At 42.7% G+C, this 22,606-nt stretch overlaps 1 protein-coding gene across 1 annotated transcript; it reads left to right on the top strand.

Moving 5' to 3' along the window:
- The first annotated feature begins 31 nt into the window (after window positions 1–31).
- LOC149322747 (insulin-like growth factor-binding protein 6) lies at window positions 32–22,001 on the top strand. The gene is made up of 4 exons (XM_089531236.1): window positions 32–416; window positions 18,042–18,181; window positions 19,286–19,405; window positions 21,018–22,001. Exons 1-4 carry the CDS (start codon window positions 32–34, stop codon window positions 21,129–21,131), a joined length of 759 nt encoding a protein of 252 aa, XP_089387362.1. The 3' UTR covers window positions 21,132–22,001.
- Window positions 22,002–22,606: the final 605 nt, after the last annotated feature.

The following is a 22,606-nucleotide window of genomic DNA, read 5'->3' as shown; positions in this document are numbered from 1 at the left end:
GGCTGCCTCCTCCTCCTCCACCACCACCATCATGCCCCGGTCGCTGAGGCTGCTCTTCTTGCTCCTGTGCTACTGCTGCTGTTCCTGGACGGCTCCTTCCTGGGGCTCTGGCAAGAGGGGTCCTTCCCAAGGGGAGCCCTTCAAAGCCCCCTGCCAGGAGAAGGCATGCACCAGCAGCAGCAATCCTCCTCCTGCTGCTGGGGCTGTGCTAGGGCTGCTGAGGGGCTCCGGGGAAGCATGCGGTGTCTACACTCCTGGCTGCGCCCCTGGGCTGCGCTGTGCCCCTCGCCCTGGAGAGAGAGCCCCACTGCAAGCCCTGCTCCGGGGGAAGGGGCTCTGCAAGGATGCAGCAGGAGGAGCAGCAGCAGCAGCAGGAGCAGCAGCAGCCACCCAGGCAGCAGCAGCAGCTGCAGCAGGTGAGCCAGCCTGGCCAGGCACCCTCCTTTAGAGCAATGCCAAGCACATTTCTATGCTGCTTCCCAGTGCACTGAAGTTGGTCCTCAGCCTTGGGTCCTCTAGATGATGATGATGATGATGATGATTTTGGAGGCTTCCCCTGCCAGGATTCCTAAGCAATGAGCATACTGACTGGCACTTTGGGGAATTGGAGTCCAAAACATCTGGAGGACCAAAGGTTGAGAGGACCACTACATTGCCCCCAACAAGCAAAGATAGAGGGATGGATGGATAGATAGATAGATAGATAGATGATAGATAGATAGATAGATAGATAGATAGATAGATTGTAAGCCTGAGGGTAGGGTTAAATTGAATTTAATTAAATCTAATTAATAATAATAATAATTGCAGTTGTGATGTTTATTTTAAAAGGTATATGTATAGGGCTGAATATAGATAATAATCTAAATCTGTAAATACTTTGGATCACTGCCCAAATATGGATTTGATAACTCTGAGCAATCCAGGAGTATATTGAGTATTGGTCTTGATAAATTAAAAAGTGTAATTCAGTTTTTGACGATATTTATCTAAAAGGATTAGGAGTTATGAGATTATAGCTAGCAAGAATTTTCATTTGTACAGTTTAGGAAGACGACTGGTGAAAAGTATTTATGTTATGTTTCTTGTTTGTGATTGTTTTTGTTTTTTTTTTGCTTCAATAAAAATTTAATAATAATAATAATAATAATCGTAAGCCGCTCTGAGAGCCTTTAGGGCTGAAATACAAGGTATAAATACTCCAAATAAATAAACAAGCAAGCTGGGGACTCATTTTAGCATCCTGCAAAAGGATGCCTGAGTGGACCCTGAGCCACAGCAAGGGCATTTCTATACCCCTTGCCAGTGCTCTTCATCACCCCCTTATTGTTTTTATTATTATTATTACATTTATTATTATTATTATTATTATTATTATTACATTTATTTGTACCCCACTCTTTTCTCACCACTGGGACTCAGAGCGGCTTCGGTGCAATTAAAAAAAAAAAGGAAACAGTACATTTGAAAGGAATGAGATTGTTATGACATTAAAACAGGTTGTGAGTTCAATCCCAGCCAGGGGCTCAGGGTCAACTCAGCCTGCATCCTTCCAAGTTTGCTAAAATGAGTATCCAGCTTGTTGGGGTAATTAGCTCACAGTTGTAAACCACTTAGAGACTGCTTAGCTGGTATGAAGTGGTATATAAATGAAGCTGCTGTTGATATATATATTGCATCCATTTTTAAAAAATGGTCCAACATCCCAGCCTGTCATATAGCAGTTCCCTAGATGCCTGTGTGAACATGTAGGTCTTCACCTTCCGGCCGAAGGACATCAAGAACCGCTTTGATCACCACGGAAAAGCGGTATAAAAATAAAACATATTATTATTATTATTATTATTATTATTATTATGGAGGGAGCCGTTCTGATCTCTGGGCAGGGAGTTCCAGAGTCTAGGGGCAGCCACCGAGAAGGCCCTCCCTTGCATCCCCAACAACCGTGTTTGTGATGGTGGTGAGATGGAAAGAAGGGCCTCTCCTGCAGATCTCAGAGCCTAGGCCAGTTCATATGAGGACCTAAACTTCTTAGGGCCACAGATAAGTTTTAATCATAATATTAATTAGAATCAATTAATTAATACTAATCCCGTCCTCTTCCTCTTCTACCTGGCCTTCTCCTCAAGAGAAGGCCATGCGATGGAGGAGCCTTGAGGGGCGAATGTTTGCCTCTCTTTCTCCTCCTCCACCAAAACCAGGTAGAGGAGGAGCTTTGTAGGACAAATGTTTGCCTGTCGTCCTCCTCCACCCCTCCTTCTCCTTGGGAGAAAGCTGAGCAGTGGAGGACCCTTAATAATAATATAATAATAAAATTTTATTTATATACCGCCTTTCCAAGGATCAAGGCGGTTTAACAACATAGTTAAAAACATCCACATACAGTTAAAATCAACAACAAGATAAAACACAATTACATCGTCACCCAAAAAATCTCAAGCCAGCTTCCAGTGCTGCTGAGAGGGGAGGGGGGGAGTACTTCAGGGGTCAGGGGTATGCCTGCTGGAACAAGTGTGTCTTCCACATCGTCACAGGCCACCTGAAATCCTTTGGTGGAACGCATGCGGCCCCTGGGCTATATGTTGTGCAGGCCTGTTCTATGGGCAAGTATTCCCCAAAGATCCTCTATGGGCAAGTACGGTTTCCCTATGGGCAAGTGCTGTCATTTGTTTTAGTAGGTCCCTTTTTGTCTTGACTTTCCTACATTTTTGCAGTATCTCATCTTCCTCCACTGCAGCCTCCCCTCTAGGAGGAATCCCCCCAAGGGCCCTCCCTTTGGAGCACCACTAAGACAGGACCAAATCAAAGCTAAAACCACTCATCTAAATCTAAAGCCCTGCACCTTGATTTTTATATGCGCGGTTTTAGCTTTGATTTGGTCACATCTCCCATTTTTCTTGTTATGCCCTACATTTTAGGGTGCCTTGTCCTCCTTTAGGGTTGGAATGTCTGGTCCTCTTCCCCAGGATGAGCAGAGGTCCTCGTTTTACAGGACACATTTTTTATTCCTGCCTTCTGTCCAGAAGGAATTCCTTCCTTTGGAGCATGACTAAGAAGCAGGACTTTATATTTAGATGAGCGTTTCTAGCTTTGATTGGGTCACACCCTACATTTTTCTTGACTTTCTTACATTTTGGGGGTGCTTTGCGTTCCCTTGGGGTTAGAACATCTGCCTACCCTGCCCCAGGATGAGCAGAAGTCCTCCTTTTCCAAGACCTGTCCTTTAGAGCAGCACTAAAAAGCATGAATTTAATAGAGTGTTTTGAGCTTTGATTTGGTGATCTCCTCCATTTTTTTTAAGTATTCTACATTTTATACTACAGTGCCTTGTTTTCCTTTGGGGATAATCCATCTGGTCACCCTGGACCAGAGATCCTCCTTTTTCCAGGACATGTCCTCCATTTCAGCCTTCTATCCAGGAAGAATCCCCAAAAGCCCTCTCTTTGGAGCATGATTAAGAAGCATTAGTTTATATGTCTATAGTGTTGGTAGGTTTTCTTTGGTCCTGTCCTACATTTTTCTTGACTGTCCTACATTTTGTGGAGCCTTGTCCTCCCTTGGGGTTATGACATTTGTTTACCTTGGCCAGAGGTCCTCCTTTTGCAGGACATGGCCTCTATTTCAGCCTTCTATTCATTCCAAAATGTTTTCCCTTTGGAGCAGGACTAAGAAGCATGAATTGATCTTTATATGAGTGTTTCAAGCTTTTAGTTTGTATTGTCCTATGTTTTGTTTTAAATGTCTTTATTTGGCAATGCATTGTCCTCCTTTGAGGTTAGGACAACTGGTCACCCTGCTCCTGCCTTGCTAAGACCCTCTTTGGCCACAGAGGGGAGACCCACTGGGAGGGCTGCAAGTGCTTTTCCAACAGAAATAGTTGTTTCAAGATGGGTGGTGAATTCATCTGCTGGTGTTGTGTGCCTTCAAGTTCTTTCTGACTTATGGCTATCCTAAGGCTTTGGGGTTTACTGGTGCTGAGAGAGCGTGACTTGCCCAAGATCCCCCAGAAGGTTCCCATGACTGAGTGGAGATTCAAATCCTCATCTCCAGAGTCGTAGTCCAATGCTCAAATCACTACCAGTCTCATGATTTGTTGTTGTTGTGTGCCACTAAGTCATTCCCTAAGGTAAACTGATCAGAGGTTTTTATTGGCAAGTTATTTCAAAGGGGGTTTGCTTTTGCTATCCTCTGGGGCTGAGACAGTATGATCCAGTGGGTTGCCATGGCCAAGTTGGGATTTGAACTCTGGTCTTCTAGTGTCCTAGTCACTATGCCAGTCAATGCTGGCTCTCTGTTAGCCAGGATCAAATTTTAATGAGGAAATGTGTGTCAACCTCTTCAAGATGGTGGGGTTACTGCCTTCGAAAGCATGATACTGATTGATTGATTGATTGATTGATTGATTGGAAGGATGTTGCCTTGTGGCTGTGCTTTAAAAATCATTTTGCTCTGGGTTGCTTAGTGGTCTTTAGCTTTGAAAAGGCACAGATGTTCATCTGGTCTTGCAGAGATGATGTACGTGCCACCCTGTGGACTAGAAGCTTCCATCGCTCTCGTTCTTTACACAGATATTTAGTCTTGAAACAGTGAAGCAGGTTGTTCTCTGCTTTTCTAAAGGCTCTTCTCCTTCAGTACAGAAGCAGTGGGGATTCCATAAGCAAACAAGAAGAGAGGAGATAATGTGGTAAAAGGCACCACGGCTCTCTCATAAATGTGTAAACATACCCAAGGGTAATCCTGTTGGCCATGTAGCAAAGTACAATAACGATAATCCACAAAACCGTCTGAATAACTATCTGTAAGCCACTCTGAGAGCATTTAGGGCTGAAGAGTGGGATATAAATACAGTAAATAAATAAATAAAACAGTGGATTGATGGGACCAACCATAATGCACAAGCATGCAGTATCTATTTTGTACATTTTGATTGGTCTGATAAAGGTACCACTGTTTTGTGGATTTTGGATGTTATAATGAGTGTATAGTTGCTGCTGGCTTTTCTAAGAAGTGTTTTGTAAACTTCTTGAGCCCTGCTTCTTCCCTCTTCTAAAGGTTTGCTCTTCTTTCTTGTCCCTAGTACAAGTAGTACAAATTGAATCTCCCTTGTAGTACAAGTAGTACATGTAGTACAAGTTGAATCTCCCTTATCCAAAATCCTTGAGACCCAAAGTGTTTTGGATTTTGAAGTTTTTTTCTAGATTTTGGAATGCATATATTTGCATATATGTACATAATGAGATATCTTGGAGATGGGACCCAAGTCTAAACACAGCATTCATATGGACCTTACTACACATCACCTGAAGGTAATTTTAGACAATGTTTTAAATAATTTTGTGCATGAAAGAAAGTTAGTATACGCTGAACCATCAGAAAGCCAAAGTGTCACTATCTCAACCACCCATGAAAAATGTTTGGGTTGTTGGAATATTTCCAATTTCTGAATTCCAGATAAGGGAGACTCAACCTGTAGCCATCTCTTGTGTGCAGGTGAGGTATTGCATGTTCATTTCAGGATGAGAACAGTTCCTCTCTTCCAGAGAACAAGATGTCAACATGTTGTAGAGAAAGAGTCCTTTGGCATTAGGGTGTTATAGTGCTATGATTCCACTTTAACTACCATGGTTAAATCCTGTGGAGTTTAGAGGAAGGGCTTGAGAGCTCCTTCGATGCCTCTGACCAAACTCCAAACCTCCCAGGATTCTCTAGGATGCAGTTGTGGCAATTGAAGTGGAATCATAGTACTACAGCTGTGTAGTGTGAAAGGGCTCAAAGATGGTGCCTGCTGCCCAAAGCCTCAACTTCCATGAGGGAGGGCAACTCTACAAGATCCCACACCCTTATTATATAAGAATTTAACTTCTGCTTGGCTTTTCCATTTCCATTTACACACACTCATACATACAGATGTCCAGATCTTGGTAGGGCTCCAGCCCTTCCCCATGAGACACCTATGCCCTAAGGGGATTGCAGCCAGCCAGCCAGCCATGGGAGGGCTCCTATGAGTTCTTTGTGGCTTTTGCTTTGCTGAATGCAAGTATCTACTAGTTTCTGCGGTGGACAGAGACATCTTGGGAAGGGAGAACTTGGGCTTGAATTGTGTATCATTAATGCTAGCAAAAGTTTGGAACTTGCAGCAGTGTTGGCCTTGTCCCTTCTTTTACTGACCTAGATTTATGATCAGAAATGGTGCTGCGATTTAAGACCATTGTTGCTTGTGAGCTCTGTCTAGAACTGTTCGGTGGCAACCCAAAGAAAAATGTCTGTATCTCTGGTACTGTGCCCAAACTCTGTCTAGGAATAGAGCCTTTAAAATTGCTTTGTTTGCGGCTTAAACATTCACCACAACAGAAGCCTGCAAACTGGTTATTTGCAATTTACATTGCTTGCTCTTAAGAGAGTCAAAAGTGAACCACATAATGCCAGGTGGTGGATGGAGAGTGAGGTGCTGGCTAACTCCCATGTGTGCAAATGCTCATAAACAAAGTTGAGGCAATAAGAGAATTTGCATTACCATGTATACTTGACTATAAGGTGACCTCATATGAGGGTTGGTTTTGAAGCCAAAATTATGGATTTTGATATGACCCATGGATAGGTTGAGAATAAAACCTAAGGACATGTAACAAAGGATCTAAAGGATGAAGCAAAGGAAAGGATGCAAAGAACTTAGAAAATTCTGGCAGGCATAACTGCTCAGACTAAAGGGTGAAGGGATGAGAGAGTATGGGATGTCAGTGGTTCCAGGACAGATTACACTCTTGCCTTTCACCAGGGGATGGTTCCTTTTTTATTTAAGAGTTAAACTAGTATGATACTTAACTTACATTGATAGGTCAACTCAGGTTTTTTGGGTCCATTTTTAAACTAAAATTTCTAGATTTATATATGAGTATATACAATAACTTATTTTTAAAGGATAGATATACACAAACTATTAGGGCAATGGTTTAAAAAGAAAGAGAGAGAGAGAAATTGCTGATATTTCCTTCCCTGGAATCTTTTCTGTGATGCTGGTTTAGGCCTCCTTTTACTTTCTACACAAATTAATTTGGGCCAGTATATAGCTACACCAGAACCAGTCACTGGTACTATAGATGAGCAAATCCGGTGGAGCTTAAAGGTGGGATAGGACAATTCAGTTAACCAGAGGAAGGGCAGAAGGCTCAGCTCCTACTATTAATAACTGCTCTGAGCAATCTGAGGACTTTATCCCAGATGTGGGGAATTTGCACATACCGTATATATCCACACGCACACTTTTGCCTGTGGATGGATCCCTTTTTGAAAGAGTTAAGGGAAGTAGATATCATAGTTCATGAGGGTGAGGAAGTGGACAGGGGCTGACCAGTGCTGGATAACTACATGCCTAAGAGCTTGGAAGGTACACATCAGGCAGGATGACCTGATGCGTGCTTTCAAAGACATCCTTCTTTTACATGTGTGTGGCTATATTTTAGAGGAAGGAACTGGCAAAACCACCTCTGAATATTCCTGACTTGTGAAAACTCTATGAAATTAATGGGTTGTTGTAAATTGACAGGCAACTTGAAGGCACACGCCCCTCCTTTTATACGTTTTTATACTGATTTATATTTCCTGGAATTGGAGCTTTTAAAAAAATAAAATCAAAATGTTTTTTGTAGTTTTCCGTTCATTATCCTTTTCTGAGACCATTGTAGCATATTAGGCAAAGTCTTAACTTTCAGGTTGTTCCTGCTGCTGCTCTCCCCTGTGCCCTTTCTAGGTGAGCCTTTTGCTTGTTGTAGATTAGAACCGTCGTCCCCAAATTTTGGTCCTCCAGATATTTTGGACTTCAGATCCTGGGATTTCTGGCTGTTGGCCGAGCTGGCTAGGGCTTCTGGGAGTTGAGCTCCAAAACATCTGGAGGATCAAAGTTTGGGAGCCACTGGATTGAAGGTTATCATGTTCTTGCTGCACATTTATAAATCAGATCCTGAAAGGTGCTGCTTCCTTTTGTGAGCCATCCAGTGGTTTTCAAAAATAGGTTTCCAGATGATGTTGGACTACAGTTCCCAGAGTCCTTGACTATTGGTCCTGCTGTCTAAGGTTGATGAGAGCTGACATCCAACAATATCTGAGGACCTACTGTACATTTGGAAAAAACTCAGGATTGAGTGGAATACATAACAGTTTTGCAGAGCTAGAGGCCTGAGGAACTTCCCATTCTGTCGTTCCACGAATTTCCAGCCAGTGGTTGTAGCTGGGTTTCATGGGAAGGCCATGGGCAGAATAGTTGCTCCACCACAAATCTGTGCATAATGGGTGGTCCATGTTGCTTGCTTACTTGTTAAAAATTATTTACACTCTGCTTCTCAAATTATTTTTCCAAAAACCAGTTAACATTAACACAGAATGCCTCAGTTAACAAAATAGATATCGTCCTTGGCATTACTTCTTTAACAAAAAAAAAAAAAAGTGGTATCAGAGGCAGATATAACATGGAAAGAATAGGCATTGCACCATAGAAAAGAAGAGCAATTCAACATATTACAATAAACTTCCCACCTCCCAGCCTAACAACATGCACATGTGAAATGAAACAACTAAACTAAGTAAGTAAGAAAGCATAGGTAAATAAAAGATATTGAACTACCTTCTTCTGAAACATTTATAGTTTGTTTTATCATCAACTACTAATGATTTCTGTTTTCAGGACTGAACTTAAAAATCTATGCTTTTTTAAAAATGCTGGGGGTATCTCATGAAAGAAACTTATCTGCTCTCTCCTTTTCTCTCAGTTTTGTTGCTCATATATGCCTCAGTAAGGGATTCTGGAGGAATTTTGTTGTACAGCCTTGTAGAGTAGAATGCCATGGCACCCAGGCTGACATTATGTTGGCTGGTTCCAACTTTGTTGTTGTTGCGTGCCTCCAAGTTATTTCCAACTTATGGCTACCCTAAGGAGAACCTATCGTGGGGTTTTCTTGGCAAGTTTCTTCAGAGGGGGTTTGCCGCTGTCATCTTCTGAGGCTGAAAGAGTGTGACTTGCCCAAGGTCTAGAGAAGACCTATTTGATCACTTCTAAGGTTGAGCCTCCTTGGGACCAGAAGTATTTGGGATTTATTTATTTATTTTGGAATATTTGCATATACTTGATGAAATCTGGGAAGTCTAAACATGAAATTCGTTTTGTTTCCTATACATCTTATAAACTTAGCCTGAAGGTAATTTTGTACATAATATTTTAAATAATTGTGTGCATGAAACAAAGCAAGTTCTTCTGTTGGTTTTCTTCTCCAAATGACTTGCTGTACCTTTGGTTTGTGGATTGACTATTACTCTGATGTTGCTAACTGCTGTCAAACTGATTTCACCTTATGGTGACCCCATGAACGATAGACCTCCAAGTCACCCTATCCTCAATAGCCCTGTTCGGGGTTTGCAAGCTCAGGGCATCCAAGGCTTCTTTGATCTGAGTCTATCCATCTGGAATGCAGTCTTTCTCTTTTCCTGCTGCCTTCTATTTTGCTAAGTATAATTGTATTTTCTGGTGAGTCATGTCTTCTAATGATGTAGCCAAAGTACAACTGTCTCAGTTTAGTCATCTTTGCTTCTAGGGAGAGTTCAGGTTTGATTTGCTCTAGGACCCATTTATTTGTCTTTTTAGCAGTCCAGGTTATCCATAGTACTCTTCTTCAGCACTTTTTGCTTTCTTCACTCTACAGCTTTTGGAACCATAAACAGAAATGGGAAATACAATGGTATGGGCCACCCCAAATTTAGTCTTTAATAATACATCTTTACACTTCAGGATCTTGTCTATTTCCTTCATAGCTGCCCTACCAAGTCCTAGTCTTCTTCATGGATATGAAGAGCCAACTGTATTTTAAACTTTAAAAAGTAATTCAACAAATACAGTAAAAGCCTACTGGGCAGGATTTAAATATGTGTGTGTCTCCAAGTCGACGATTGACTTATAGTGACCATATTAATTTTTCATAGGGTTTTCTTAGGCAAGGAATATTCAAGAGGTGTTTTTGCTAGTTCCTTCCTTTGAAATGTAGCTTACAACCTGGTGTTGAGGGAGGGCTAAATTCCACATACATGTATATATACACCATTTGCTGATCTGCAGAATCTAAACTTTTGGGGAGAACTCTATTGATATTTGATAATGTATCCCTTCAGGTCATTGCAGTTTATGGTGACTTATCTTCTTCGCAAGATAAGAGAGCGTTTGCCTTTGCTTTCCTCTGAGTCTGAGCCTGCATCTACACTGAAGAATTAATACAGTTTGACACTGCTTTAACCATCATCACTCAATGCTATGGAATTCTGGGGTTTGTAGTTTTGTGAAATATTTGGCCTTCTCTGTCAGAGAGCTCTGGTGCCACAACAAGATTCCATAGGCTGGAACCATGACTGTTAAAGCGGTGTCAAAATGCATTAATTCTGCATTGTGGTAGTAGCCAGCGAGAGGGTGACTTGCCCAAAGTTACCTACTGGGTTTCCATGGCTGAGCAGGAATTCAAACCCTCATCTTTTCCAGAGCTCTAGTCCCAAGTACTGCACCATGCAGTACATCTCAATTAGATGTACCTCCAAGAAATGCAGGGCAAGCAATATGAGATGGGGCTTCTCCAACCATGTCATTAGCTAACTTCTACTGTGGTCATCCATGTCATGTGAGTCAACAGCACTTTGCCAGTCCTCATAGGAATGGCAGGCTCTTTGTCTTGAACATTAGACAGTCTGCAGTTTACCTGTCTAAGGAGTTTATCACACGGGAGGGGAGCGTCGGCACCCCATGAATAAGTGGGTATTAAATCTGTGAATATCCCACAAGAGCGGGATTGTTTTCAGACGACATCACACGAATTCACCATTATCCCAGCATTAACCTGTGAATAAAGTGGCCAAATCATACCACTTTTTATTTTCAGGATTTTCCCGAAAATAAAAAGCAGTGTGATTTGGCTGCTTTATTCACAGGTTAATGCTGGGATAATGGTGATGTAGTGTGATGCCGTATGAAAACAATCCCGCTTTTGCGGGATATTCATAGGATTTAATCCTCATTTATTCATGGGATGTATGTGCTTCCCTCCTGTGTGATAAACTCCTGTGAAAGGATAGCAGGGGAAACACTGGACTTGGAACCACAGGGCACCAGCGTCATTACAGTTCTCCAGACTTCCCTAATGAGCAAACTGCTATCATGCTCCCATCAAAAGAGGCTGGAGTAAATGGCTAGCATAGGAAAGAGGCCAGGGCTCTAGTCTCAAATCTTTGCTAGCCTTAATGACTAGCAAAAGTATATGTGATCATATAGATTAATTTATGCAAACTGCAGAACTGGCACAGATTATGAACTACTTTAACACACAGTTTGTATATCTTTGCAAGAAACATGCCTAGTTTAAACCACTGCCTGGTTTAAAGAACTAAAAAGACCACCTATTGTAGGAGGAGGTGTTGGACTACAGCTTCCAGCATTCCTTATTCTTAGTTATGCTGTCTGGGGTCGCTGGGAGTTTCAGTCTAACAACATCTGGAAGCCTGCTTGTTTTCACCTTGTCTTGCAGGTGGCTAATCTGGAGGAGAGAGGAAAATCCACCTGTGGCTGCAGGGGAGAATAAAGGTTTACATGAAACCATAGTCAGAGTGTCTGCAAATTCTTCATCTCTTCTCCTAATCAAATCCAGAGGTGGAAAGCCCTGCCAGATCCTCCCCTTTGTTGAGAGACTGTGGTGAGAAAACCACTTGCATTGATAATTTTCCAAAGTGAACTCCCTGCTTGACAATTAAAAACAAAACACCAAGTACCCACATTGAAAGACAGTTTGGACCAGTGATTAGAGCAGTGCTTCTTAAACTTTTGCAAGGTCTCTGTGTGTCACAAATTCTTTGAGAGCCTGATGAAAACTTCACATTACCTGGCCACGTATAGTAGCATCCTATGTCACTCTGTACTAGTTTGGAGTTATACAATAACTTAATAATGTTTTTTTAAAGTCTCCCCCCTTCCCATAGGGACACCTTTCTTAGTAATAAAAAGGGACAAAACTTTTTGTGTGTGTGCCTGGTTCAGAGACCCCCCTAAAGCCCATCAATGGACTTCCTAGGGACCATGGGTTGGGAACCCTGGGTTAGCGTGTCAGACAGTTGGTGATCCATGTTCAAGCCCCTGTGAAATTCACGTAGACACATCCCTCGTACCTAGCCTGACCTACCTAAGCGGGTGGTTGTTGTGGAGTAAACTGGGGATGAACAGAGCCATCTACAAAATAAAAACAAAATAAGGACTCAACAAATGCAAATGGGAAACCACTCAGAGTCGGGGGTTTTCCCAGCAGATAATAATCACCATTTAGCAGACATGAATCCTCTTTTGCATTAGCCTCCCAGCCTGAGGCCTGTCATCAGCACAGAACAATACACATGCAAATCACTACTGCATTCCCAGGCTCACACTGAATATATAGACGCACTTTTTCCCAGGCAAGCAGTCTCTGAAGATGACAGCCACAGATGCTGGCGAAACATCAGGAAGAAAATCTTCTAGAACATGGCCACATAGCCCGAAAAACCCACAAAAAAACTATGCATTATTTTTGCAATGCAGATCAGACCCAGGGAACTTGTCATGGGAACGTATCCGTGCTTTGTCCACTAAGAACGCTTTGAAGAGTTGTCCAACCTTCTTGCTTCTCCTTCAGCTTCAGCAGCCAAGAGTGGTCTGAGGCTTTGCCAAGGGTTCTTATGTGTAGCCTGGACCGATCAGAAGACACTGGCACTACTTTCCCAGTAGACAGCTGGAAGAAAGCGAATTCTAGTGCCCTCTTGCGGGGTTGTATGGAAGAGAGTAAGTTCATGGGAGAAAACTTGACTCAGCCCATATCTACACTTGAGCCAAAAGAAAGGTCTTGAGTACTCCAAGGTGCATTTGGCAGTCTCTAAGGTGCTATGCATGGGCTTTCAACAGGGGTCCCAGTCTGGCTTTGGATTTGTGATTGCTTCACTAAGGACCATTTCTATTTGGTTTTTGCTACCCTCCTTCTTGTTAGTATTTTTATCAAGCAGCTTAGCCATTCAGAATGGCTTGTGTGCAGCTAATTAAAAAGCTTGCACTCTAAAAAGAGGAGGTGCTGCTGTTGTGTGCCTTCAAGTTCTTCCCAATTGATGGTGACCTTATCACAGGGGCTTTCTTGACAAGATTTGTTTAAGAGGGGGTTGCTGTTGCCTTTCTTTGAGACTGAGAGAGAAGTATTGCCAGGGAGCAAGTTGCAGGATAGTCCTGCATCTCATGTCTTCTCTCTCTCTATCTCTCTGTTACAGTCTGCTGGAATGGCTGCCAGCTGAAGCAACAGAGCTAACAGTGTTTTAAGTCTTATTTTGAGCATAAGGTTGAAATTTATAGGGATGGGACTCATCTAGGAGTTATGTGTTTCGCCTGGGTGTTCTGAAGAGCAGAAATGGGGAGCAGTTTTCTAATGAAACCTGGCCTTTGAGCCTCTCCCTTCGGTCTCAAATAGAAAGTGGGAAACCCCAAAATTCCTAGCCCATCCTTGATGCCAAGGTGGTGGTGGGCAGACATTAATTTGTTGACAGACCTTGAATTCCCCCCTGAGGGCAATCATAACTGGATAATTATAGTGGGAGAAATGAGTCCAACTCACCACAAACTGGGTGAGGCTCCCAGAAGCAGAACTGGAGCATACGCCACCATCGGATCGAAGAAGTGGCAAGATTATGGAACTGTAAGGAAAGATTAGATAGCTTTTGTTTTGTTTTAAATGGGAACTTTATGTTACAGTGACTTTAAAAGGCTTGAAACAGCCTTTTGGCTAGAAGTGGTTCATCGTTAAAAAAAACCCACTGAGAAATGTCCATGATTTGCTTCCCATTCTGTATTTTTAAACGTATATTTTTATCTGATCCTTTTTCGATGTCTGTGGTTCTCAGCCAGATATTTTGTTGGACTTCCATCCTAACCAATGGCCAAGGATTCTGGCTGTGATCTTGGCCCACCTGAAGACCTCTGGTCCAAAGAACTCAGGCTACTGGATGCAATTCCTTTCCACAGCACCCCACTGAAAGAGAGAATAGTGAAGTACAGTATATCTGGTTTTTATGTACCTATATAGTTACACACATATGCATGGGTGTGTTTTTTCTGGACAAGCAGCAACATCTCTCCTTCTTTAAAAAAACAGCATGGGTTGCTATAGACTTGTTCATCATTATGTGTCTACATGTTGACTCTGACTAATGGCAATCCTGTCACCGTGTTTTATTTAATGGAGGTTTTCCATGGCCTTTCTCTGAGGCTGAGAGAATGTGCCTTGCGGAAGCTCACCCCGGTGGGTTTCCGTGGCAAAGTAGGGATCTGAATCCTAGCCCAGCACTCAGACTATTACATCATGCTGGTTCTCAAGGTAGCGTATACAGTACTTAATTTGATCATTTTACAGCAGAGGTGGGGATTCTGTGCCCATTCAGATGTTGTTGGTCTGCATCTCCCAGCATTCCTCACCACTGGTTATATTGAGGAGGGCTGCTGGGACTTGCACTTCAACATCTGGAGGGAGGACTTCAGGATTTCTGCCTGTGTCCTTATTTCTGACCCTATCAATCCTGATTCACCAATGAACTTCACCAACCTTATACTGGATCTTCAAAGAAACAAGTCAGTAGTCTTCCAACTTGTTAGTCACTGGCATCCCAACAATGAAGGCATAGGAAGTTTCTGCACTCCTGATTTAAAGTGTGGCTTTATGGAATGAGCCATATTTAATTAGAGCAGCTTGAGTGCTGTGTAGAAGGAATGCCATGCAAATCCTTTAATATAAAGGGTACCATTTGAAACTGTTAGTAGCCACTTGACTGCTCATTGAGGACAAGAACAGTATACTTTTACAAAACTAACATGGTGTAATGTTTTGCAATGAAATGTATCATGATGTAATGGTTTAAGACTATGACTCTGGAGTCCAGAGGTCAAATTGTCACTTGGCCATGGAAACCCACTGGGTAACCTTTGGTAAGTCACATACTCTCACCCTCAGAGGAAAGGAAGGGCAACCCCCTGTGAACAGATCTTGCCTAGAAGACCCTGTGATAGGTTTGCCTCAGGATCACCATAAGTCAAAAATGACTTACTGGCTCCCAATCAAAGCATACCCGACAGATGGCCATTGAGCCTCTGTTTAAAGACCTGCAAGGAGGGAGACTCCACTACACTCCGAGAAAGGAGTGTGTTCCACTGTTGAACAGCCCTTACTGTCAGGAAGTTCCTCCTAATGTTGAGCTGGAATCTCTTTTCCTGTAGCTTGCATCCATTGTTCTGGGTCCAGTTCTCTGGAGCAGCAGAAAACAAGCTTGCTTCCTCCTCAATGTGACATCCCTTCAAATATTTAAATAGGACTATCATATCACCTCTTAACTTTCTCTTCTCCAGGCTAAACATCCCCAGCTCCCTAAGTCATTCCTCATAGAGCATGGTTTCCAGAACCTTCACCATTTTAGTCGCCCTGGTTTGGACACACTTATCTCCGTCTGTCTGAATGCAAGCAACCATAGGCGTGCAAATAATCTTTGTGCAGCGTCGGTGCAGTTTGTCACTTCCCACTATTCCAGTTCTGCAAACACAATAGTATTTGAGTATGGGGAAAACTACAGTGGCTAATGGAGTGCACCAAGCAATTCCAAAAGAAAATCAGCATGTACTTTATAATCTATAGCAAAGCCTTTGATTGCATAGATGATGAAAGGCTATGGAATGCCCTTAAAGACATGGGAGTGCCAACACATTTGATAGTCCTAATGAGACATCTGTACTCAAGACAAGAGGCCACTGTCAGAACAGAATATGGAGAATCAGAATGGTTCCCAGTTGGCAAAGGGGTCAGACAAGGCTGCCTCCTTTCACCCTACCTGTTCAACTTGTATGCAGAACATATTATACCAAAAGCAGGCTTGGACACTCAAGGAGGAGGAGTAAAAATAGGAGGAAGGAATATCAGCAATCTAAGGTATGCTGATGACACAATACCACTAACAGAAAACATCACCTACAGCAACTACTAAGGAAGATCAAGGAAGAAAGTGCAAAGGCAGGCTTAATAATGAACATAAAGAAAACAAAGAGAATGACCGCAGAGAATTTACACAAATTCACTTTAGACAATGAGGAAATAGAAATAGTAAAAGAGTGCTCATATCTTGGATCAAATATTGATCAGAGTGGGGACTGGAGTTAAGAAATCATAAGAAGACTAAGAAAGGGCAGCTATGAAAGAACTAGAAAAGATCCTAAAATGTAAAGATATACAACTTAGCACAAAAGTTAGGATCATTCAAGCCTTTGCACTCCCTGTTACCATGTATGGATGTGAGAGTTGGATAGTTAAGAAAGAAGATAAAAAGAAAACCCATTCATTTGAGATGTGATGCTGAGGATACCCTGGACAGCCAAAAAAGACAAGCAAATGGGTCCTAGAGCAGATCAAGCCAGAAATCTCCCTGGAAGCCAGGATGACAAAACTGACTGGCATACTTTGGACACATCATGAGAAGACATGACTCAGTGGAGAAAACAATAATGCTAGGGAAGGTGGAGGGAAGCAGAAAGAGAGGAAGGCTGCATGCTAGATGGATGAACTCTATAAAAGGCACAGGTATGAATTTGCAGGAACTGAGCAGAGCAGCAGAGGACAGGGAGTCTTGGAGTCTCATCTATATGGTCACCATGGATCAAGTACGACCTGAGGATCATGGATCAAGTATGACCTGTGTGCTTCCTCTATCGAAATTACAGTCAGCCCTTCACATTTGTGGCTTTGATTTTTTCACATTTGATTATTTACAGATTTGCTTCATATGTTCTCTCTAGAAATCTCTAAGTCTTCCAGTGTGACTCTGTCATCAGCTTCTGCCAAAGATCATGCTGGAGGATCTAGATATTCCTAGAGAGAACACTTTTCTAGGCATTTGTAGGTCCTCCAGTGCAATTTCATGGTCAACTTCTGGCCGATCTTGACCACAGAATTCCCTGGAGGACCTAGAGATTCCTAGAGAGGTATTCTCTCAGGTAAAAAAATAGTGTTTTTTTGTGATTACTCCACTTTCACCAGGAAGCTGTGTCCCTAACCCCAGCAAAGGTGGAGGGTTCACTGTGGCAGGATTGGGAGATCTTTTCCCTTTTTAGTGCAGCTGTCATTAGTCAAAATTCTTACTAGCATCCAGTCCGGTCCTCTCCCCTTTGCTGGGACGCAAGAGTTGGAGACAAAGATGTGCTTTCTGGTTAGGTGGCAATGCCTCTGGGGTGTCTGTGCACCTGCCAGCCATCAGTGATACATCAAGGAATCACAAAATGTCCATGCTCCCTCTAGGGGTGAGAGAAGGAAGTGCTAGCAGCCTGTTGCTGCTGCTTCTTTGTGCCTTCAAGTTGTTTCCAGTTTATGGCAACCCTAAGGCAAACTTGTCATGTTTTTTTTTTCTGGATAAGATTTGTTCAGAGGAGGTTTGCCATTGCCTTCCCCTGAGGCTGAGAGAGTGTGACTTGCCTAAGGTCCCCCAGTGGGTTTCATATCCAAGCCAGGATTCGAATCCTGCTCTCCACTGTCATAGTCCAAAGCTTAAACCACTACACCACGCTGATTCTAGATGTGGCCAATTTATATTGACAATTTCTGCATTCCCGTGTATGTGCATTCCTTTTTCATTCCCCAAGAAGCTGTAGCTGCAAATTCTCTCAACAGACCTGGCCCTTCCATTAAGTAAAGTGAGATGCATGTCTTAGGTAGCAAATGTTGGGAGGTGGCAGCAAGGTGCTGGACAAGAGAACCACATGGTAAATGGATTTCCCACAGTGTCTCTCATGCCAAAGAGAATGGGAAACTTGATGGATAACATCAGGCGTAAGATGTATCCAGGATGTTGGCTTAATTTTTAATACTCCTTTAGTTCACAGCAGTGAGTTGGGGAGCTGCTGTCATGGAAGTGGCCTTTGACCTCCTTTCCTTGCCTTTTTAGAAGGTGTCTCAAGTGCTGAAATCTGTGTGCTCTCCTTCCAGGTGAGAATCATGGAGCAGATCACTTCACTCCACAGCCGCTCCCTTTGCAGAGCCAGGATCCACTACAAGAGGCCCCGGTTGGCAAAGCCCAGATGGAGCAGCTCTCCTTAAACAGTGATGCCAAAGAGGATCTTGATACGGTATGTGGAATGAGAGTCTTCTGCTTGGCTGTATCTGCTTTTTTTTTTTCAGCCAATGGCTTACTGGCATACAGTCGGCCCTATGTATTCACAGATTCTGCATCCATAGATTCAACGATCTATGGTTTGAAAATATTCCAAAAAATTCCCCAAAACAAACTTTGATTTTGCCATTTTATATAAGGGACACCATTTTACTGCCCCATAGTATATAATGGGACTTCAGCATCCGTGGATTCTGGTATTCATAGGGGGCCCTGGAACCAAACCCCAACAGATACCAACAGCCCATCCTGATTGGAGAAATTGATTTTTTTGGATAATAGCTTCCAGAACCAGCCAATACTGGCTGGGGAATTCTGGGAGTTGTAGTCCAAAAGTAACTTTTCACAGCCTTTCCTGCGTAACGATACTGGAGCTCAAAGAACTAGGAAACTGCCACATGTTGTTGCTCTCATCTGTTCGCTTTGTTTTCTTCCTTCTTTCCTGCGTAGCTTACTTAAACTCCTACAACCTATCAGAAATGTATGTGGTATAATCTTTCTGGGATCACACATCTTCAGAAAGCAGGGAAGGAATCATATAACTAGTAACATGTGGTTTAAAACACACAAACCCACCCTCTAGAAAGCCAGCATGTCAAAGATGGTGTGAACCTGAGCACCTCTCCATGCTAGTTTTCATTTCATATAGTGCCTCTGACAGGGATATTCATTCTACAAGTGGGCCCAGACTTCCACATTGTGAAATAGTTGCCCCTCCTTTCTCGCGGACCTCAGGTCCGGGGTCTTCAATATTCACGGAGGGGTGACCTCCGTTATTTTCAATGGGGCGCACCCCTGCGGCACATGCCCCACACGTGTTTGCGGGCATGCGCCCCATCCAAGCCTATGGGGCTTTAATATAGGCGAGTCTCCATTTTCACAGGAGGGGCGGGGTGGAACAGATCCCCTACAAAAATGAAGGGCCAATATTATCACATTCAATTATCAAATTGAATACATGTCTTGAAGGACTCTTTGCTTCCATCCCCCTTCTCCATATGTTCCACAAGTGTTGATGCCAGTCGCTAACTTTAACTTCTGTCTTGCCTCGGTTGAGCAGGCTCCTTGCCGGATGCATTTGGCAGCCATCATGCAGGAGCTGAAGGCTCCACTCTACCTGGATGGTCAAGATATCTTTATCCCCAACTGTGACACCAAAGGTTTCTACAGGCTGAAACAGGTACAGACAGCAATGTTGTTCAGAGGGGAAATGGGAATTGCTCTTTGGCTTCCACCATGAAAACACAAACCAGCCTTGGGCTGGTAAGGTGAAGATTTTTCAACTGTGGCCCAAAACATACGGCAGAAAAAAAAATCCAGTTTGAGACCGCTTTAACTGCCCTGGCTCAGTGCTAGAGAATCCTGGCAAATGTAGTTTATTGTGGCACCAGAGGTCTCTGATGGAGAAGCCTAAATGTTGCACAAAACTACAGTTCCCAGAATTCCCTAGCATTGAGCCAGGGCAGTTAAAACAGTTTCAAACTGGATTATTTCGGCAGTGTGTTTTGGATCTGTGATATCAGCTGCAGTGTAAGAGTGAGTATGGAAATATATTATTCTTATTGTTTTATTCATTTATTCTTCCACTACAGGGACTCAAGGCGGTGAATAGCAAATTTAAAACAATACAATTTAAAAACAATACAAAAGCTTTAAAATATATAAATATAAAATTTAAAAAACAGTTTCAAAAGTTAAAATAGCCATGTTTTAAAATGTAAAATATGTGAAAAACTCTATACAAACCTTTATATAACATTCTTTAAGTGAGATATAAGATCACAGCACCAACATGGCTGCTAACCCAATCCTAGGTACAGCAGTAATGCTGTAGAAGGCCTGTTCCTTATTCATTATCTGCCTGGCTGCTTTCTTTTAAAAGCAGGGATGGGCAACTTGGGGCCCTCCAGATGATGCTGAACTACAAATTCCATGAATGATATGCATCACAGAAAATGAGTTGATGATAGGAACTGCAGCCCAATAACATCCAAAAAGTAAAAAGTTGTCCATCTCTGTTTTAATGCCTTGGAATTAATGACCCCTGGCTGCTGGTAAAGTTTTTTGCATGGACTGAATGAACATCCAACATTGGCTGCTTGCAAGAACACCTAGTAAAAGGGCGAGATAGATGCTGGTTTTGATGCTGTAGCATATATCTAAATCTACTAATGTATAGGTGCTGAAGGGCAAGAGTGGAAAAATACAAGCACCTAGTTGTGTGGGAAAATCAGATCTGGCAATTGTCTTGCTGAAAGGGGAAGCCAACAGGTTTTACAGGGGCTGGCCAGTGAGTCCAGGGAAGGACTTCTTTTTAGAGAGAAAATGCTGAAAATAGAGTAGTAGTCTTGTGTTAAGCGTACAGAACTAGCAAAGCAGGGCTATCCACAGCCACTTTGGACAACAAATGTTGGTTGTGGATTCTTAGGGATACATCCTTTGCAGAATACTGTGGATGTTCTTTCTTTGTAGACTCAGCAAATTATGAATGTCTGAATGTGCCCTACCACAGTGTGAGACCTGGAGGTGGCCCTGTCCAAAGCAAGCAATGGAGTGCAGATTTTGTTTTAAACAAAGGCACCCACTCCACAATTAAAAGGGAAGGCATATTTTACCCTTCCATTTCAAAGGTATATTTAATGGGAACGGCTGTTAAGCAAGCATATATTGGTTAATATGAAAGAAGATAATATCCACTAGTCTATGATTAAGTAAGGAAAACTCTGCTACTGAGGGTATACTATTGACTGATGTTCTTACCTGCCCCATATTAATGTCCTTCCTCTCTACAGTGTCTGGCATCTAAAGGGCAGAAGAGAGGCCAGTGCTGGTGTGTGGATAAGCGAGGCCGTCGGTTGGAAGGACTGGATGCAAACCCCCTCTGTCTGCTTGCTAACAGTGACTGAGTGGAGTGGCAGAGAGGGCACACTGCACTCCAGCAACAGAGACTCTCTGACCAGAGAGGAATCTCTCTACTAGAATGGTCAAAGAAAATGTTTGCTTTTAACTTATTGTGTGGCTCATGCCTTGTTGGGATCCTGCCTGCCCTGGTATTATCTTGGAGCAGTTACCTTATCTGAAAGCAGCCCACGAAAAGGGAGAAGAGCCTGGACTGGCTGCACCAGGGCAATAGCATACAGGTGACTTCTTTCCAACTGCATGACTGAAGATGCTTTATTGTGTAAGCTATTGGGTTTCACTGCAAAGATGCACTGGCAGGTGGGCAAGCTATTCTGTAGCATCTATTATCAGTGCTAAACCTGCAGGCAAGTAAGACAGCCAAATATGGGGAGTAGTGTATGTATAGTTCTCAAGAGAGCACTGCACGTGGTTATATGAGGTGTGTGGTAAGGGATAAGCTAATGCCAGCCTGGATGTATTTAAGTGCCCTTCTATTGATGTAGATTTGATTCAGAACTGGGAAGGCTACATGGTGGAAGGAGACAAGCTTATAGAAGGGAAGACCATAATATACCCCAAAGGGGTAATATGGAATGGAGGGAAATGAACCTGTTCAAGGGTCTCCATATTGCTGCCAAGACCCTACATACAGGAAAGTCTCCCGGTCTCTTCAGTCTTCTGCTCAAGCAGCTTATGGGGAGAGCTACCTGGATGGTGATGGGAATTACTGAAGGAAGGCTTGAGTTGCCTTCTCTACAGACGAGCAGCACACAAGATCTTTCTCTCTTCTCCGCAGTGTGCTTTAATTTAACTCTTGTGTTGGAAGGGGTGGGTTTTGACTTCTGTATGACACATTGTTATTGGTTACAATACATCTGATGACTATTAATACAGTACTTTGCTGTTCTTCTTGGTGACTGAGCTGTTATCAAGATCGCTGTGCAAGGAAACTGAAAAAAAGGAATAACCCCTACCAAAAGAAACACTAAACAGGTCATAACTGCATTTGACATTTAAAGCTGTATTCATAATTTTCATTGGCAACTGAAGTTAGTTCTGTTTACAAGTAGCAAGATTACTCATTCCTAACATATTCAGGTCATCGGTCTGCTAAATAATTTGATGGCATCTGTAAATGGCTCCTTAACAAAGGACACTAACAACGGTCTGATATATGCCTGAAAACAGTAACAATCAGGTTAATGGGGGCTGTGTTCTGCAACAGACAAGATGGATGAGGCCTGAAATGGCTCCAAATGGATGCTGTTTTCCACATTAGCACTGAGTTGTAGGTGTCTATCTGTTCCTCCATGTGATGTGTAAACAACATGCTCTATATACTATCCATCTCCTGTGCGTAAAACAAAAGAAGAAAAAACCCTGAAGTGCTGTAACTATAGTAGACTCAGTAATAGAAAATCTCTAACAGGAAGACAACCTTCTGCTCACAAAGAGAGAACGTAAAATGAGCTACAAATTG

The sequence above is a fragment of the Sceloporus occidentalis genome, unplaced genomic scaffold (genome assembly GCF_023333645.1).
Source record: "Sceloporus occidentalis isolate IW3139 unplaced genomic scaffold, rSceOcc1.0.p SCAF_1, whole genome shotgun sequence".
NCBI lineage: Eukaryota > Metazoa > Chordata > Lepidosauria > Squamata > Phrynosomatidae > Sceloporus > Sceloporus occidentalis.
The sequence above is the reverse complement of the archived record's forward strand: the minus strand, read 5'-3'. Positions and strand labels throughout refer to the sequence as shown.

Coding starts and splice junctions, on each gene's coding strand:
- LOC149322747 (XM_089531236.1), top strand. CDS start 32: ATGCCCCGGTCGCTGAGGCTGCTCTTCTTGCTCCTGTGCTACTGCTGC. Junction 417..18,041: donor AGCAGCAGCAGCTGCAGCAG/GTGAGCCAGCCT, acceptor CTCTCCTTCCAG/GTGAGAATCATGGAGCAGAT. Junction 19,406..21,017: donor GTTTCTACAGGCTGAAACAG/GTACAGACAGCA, acceptor TCCTCTCTACAG/TGTCTGGCATCTAAAGGGCA.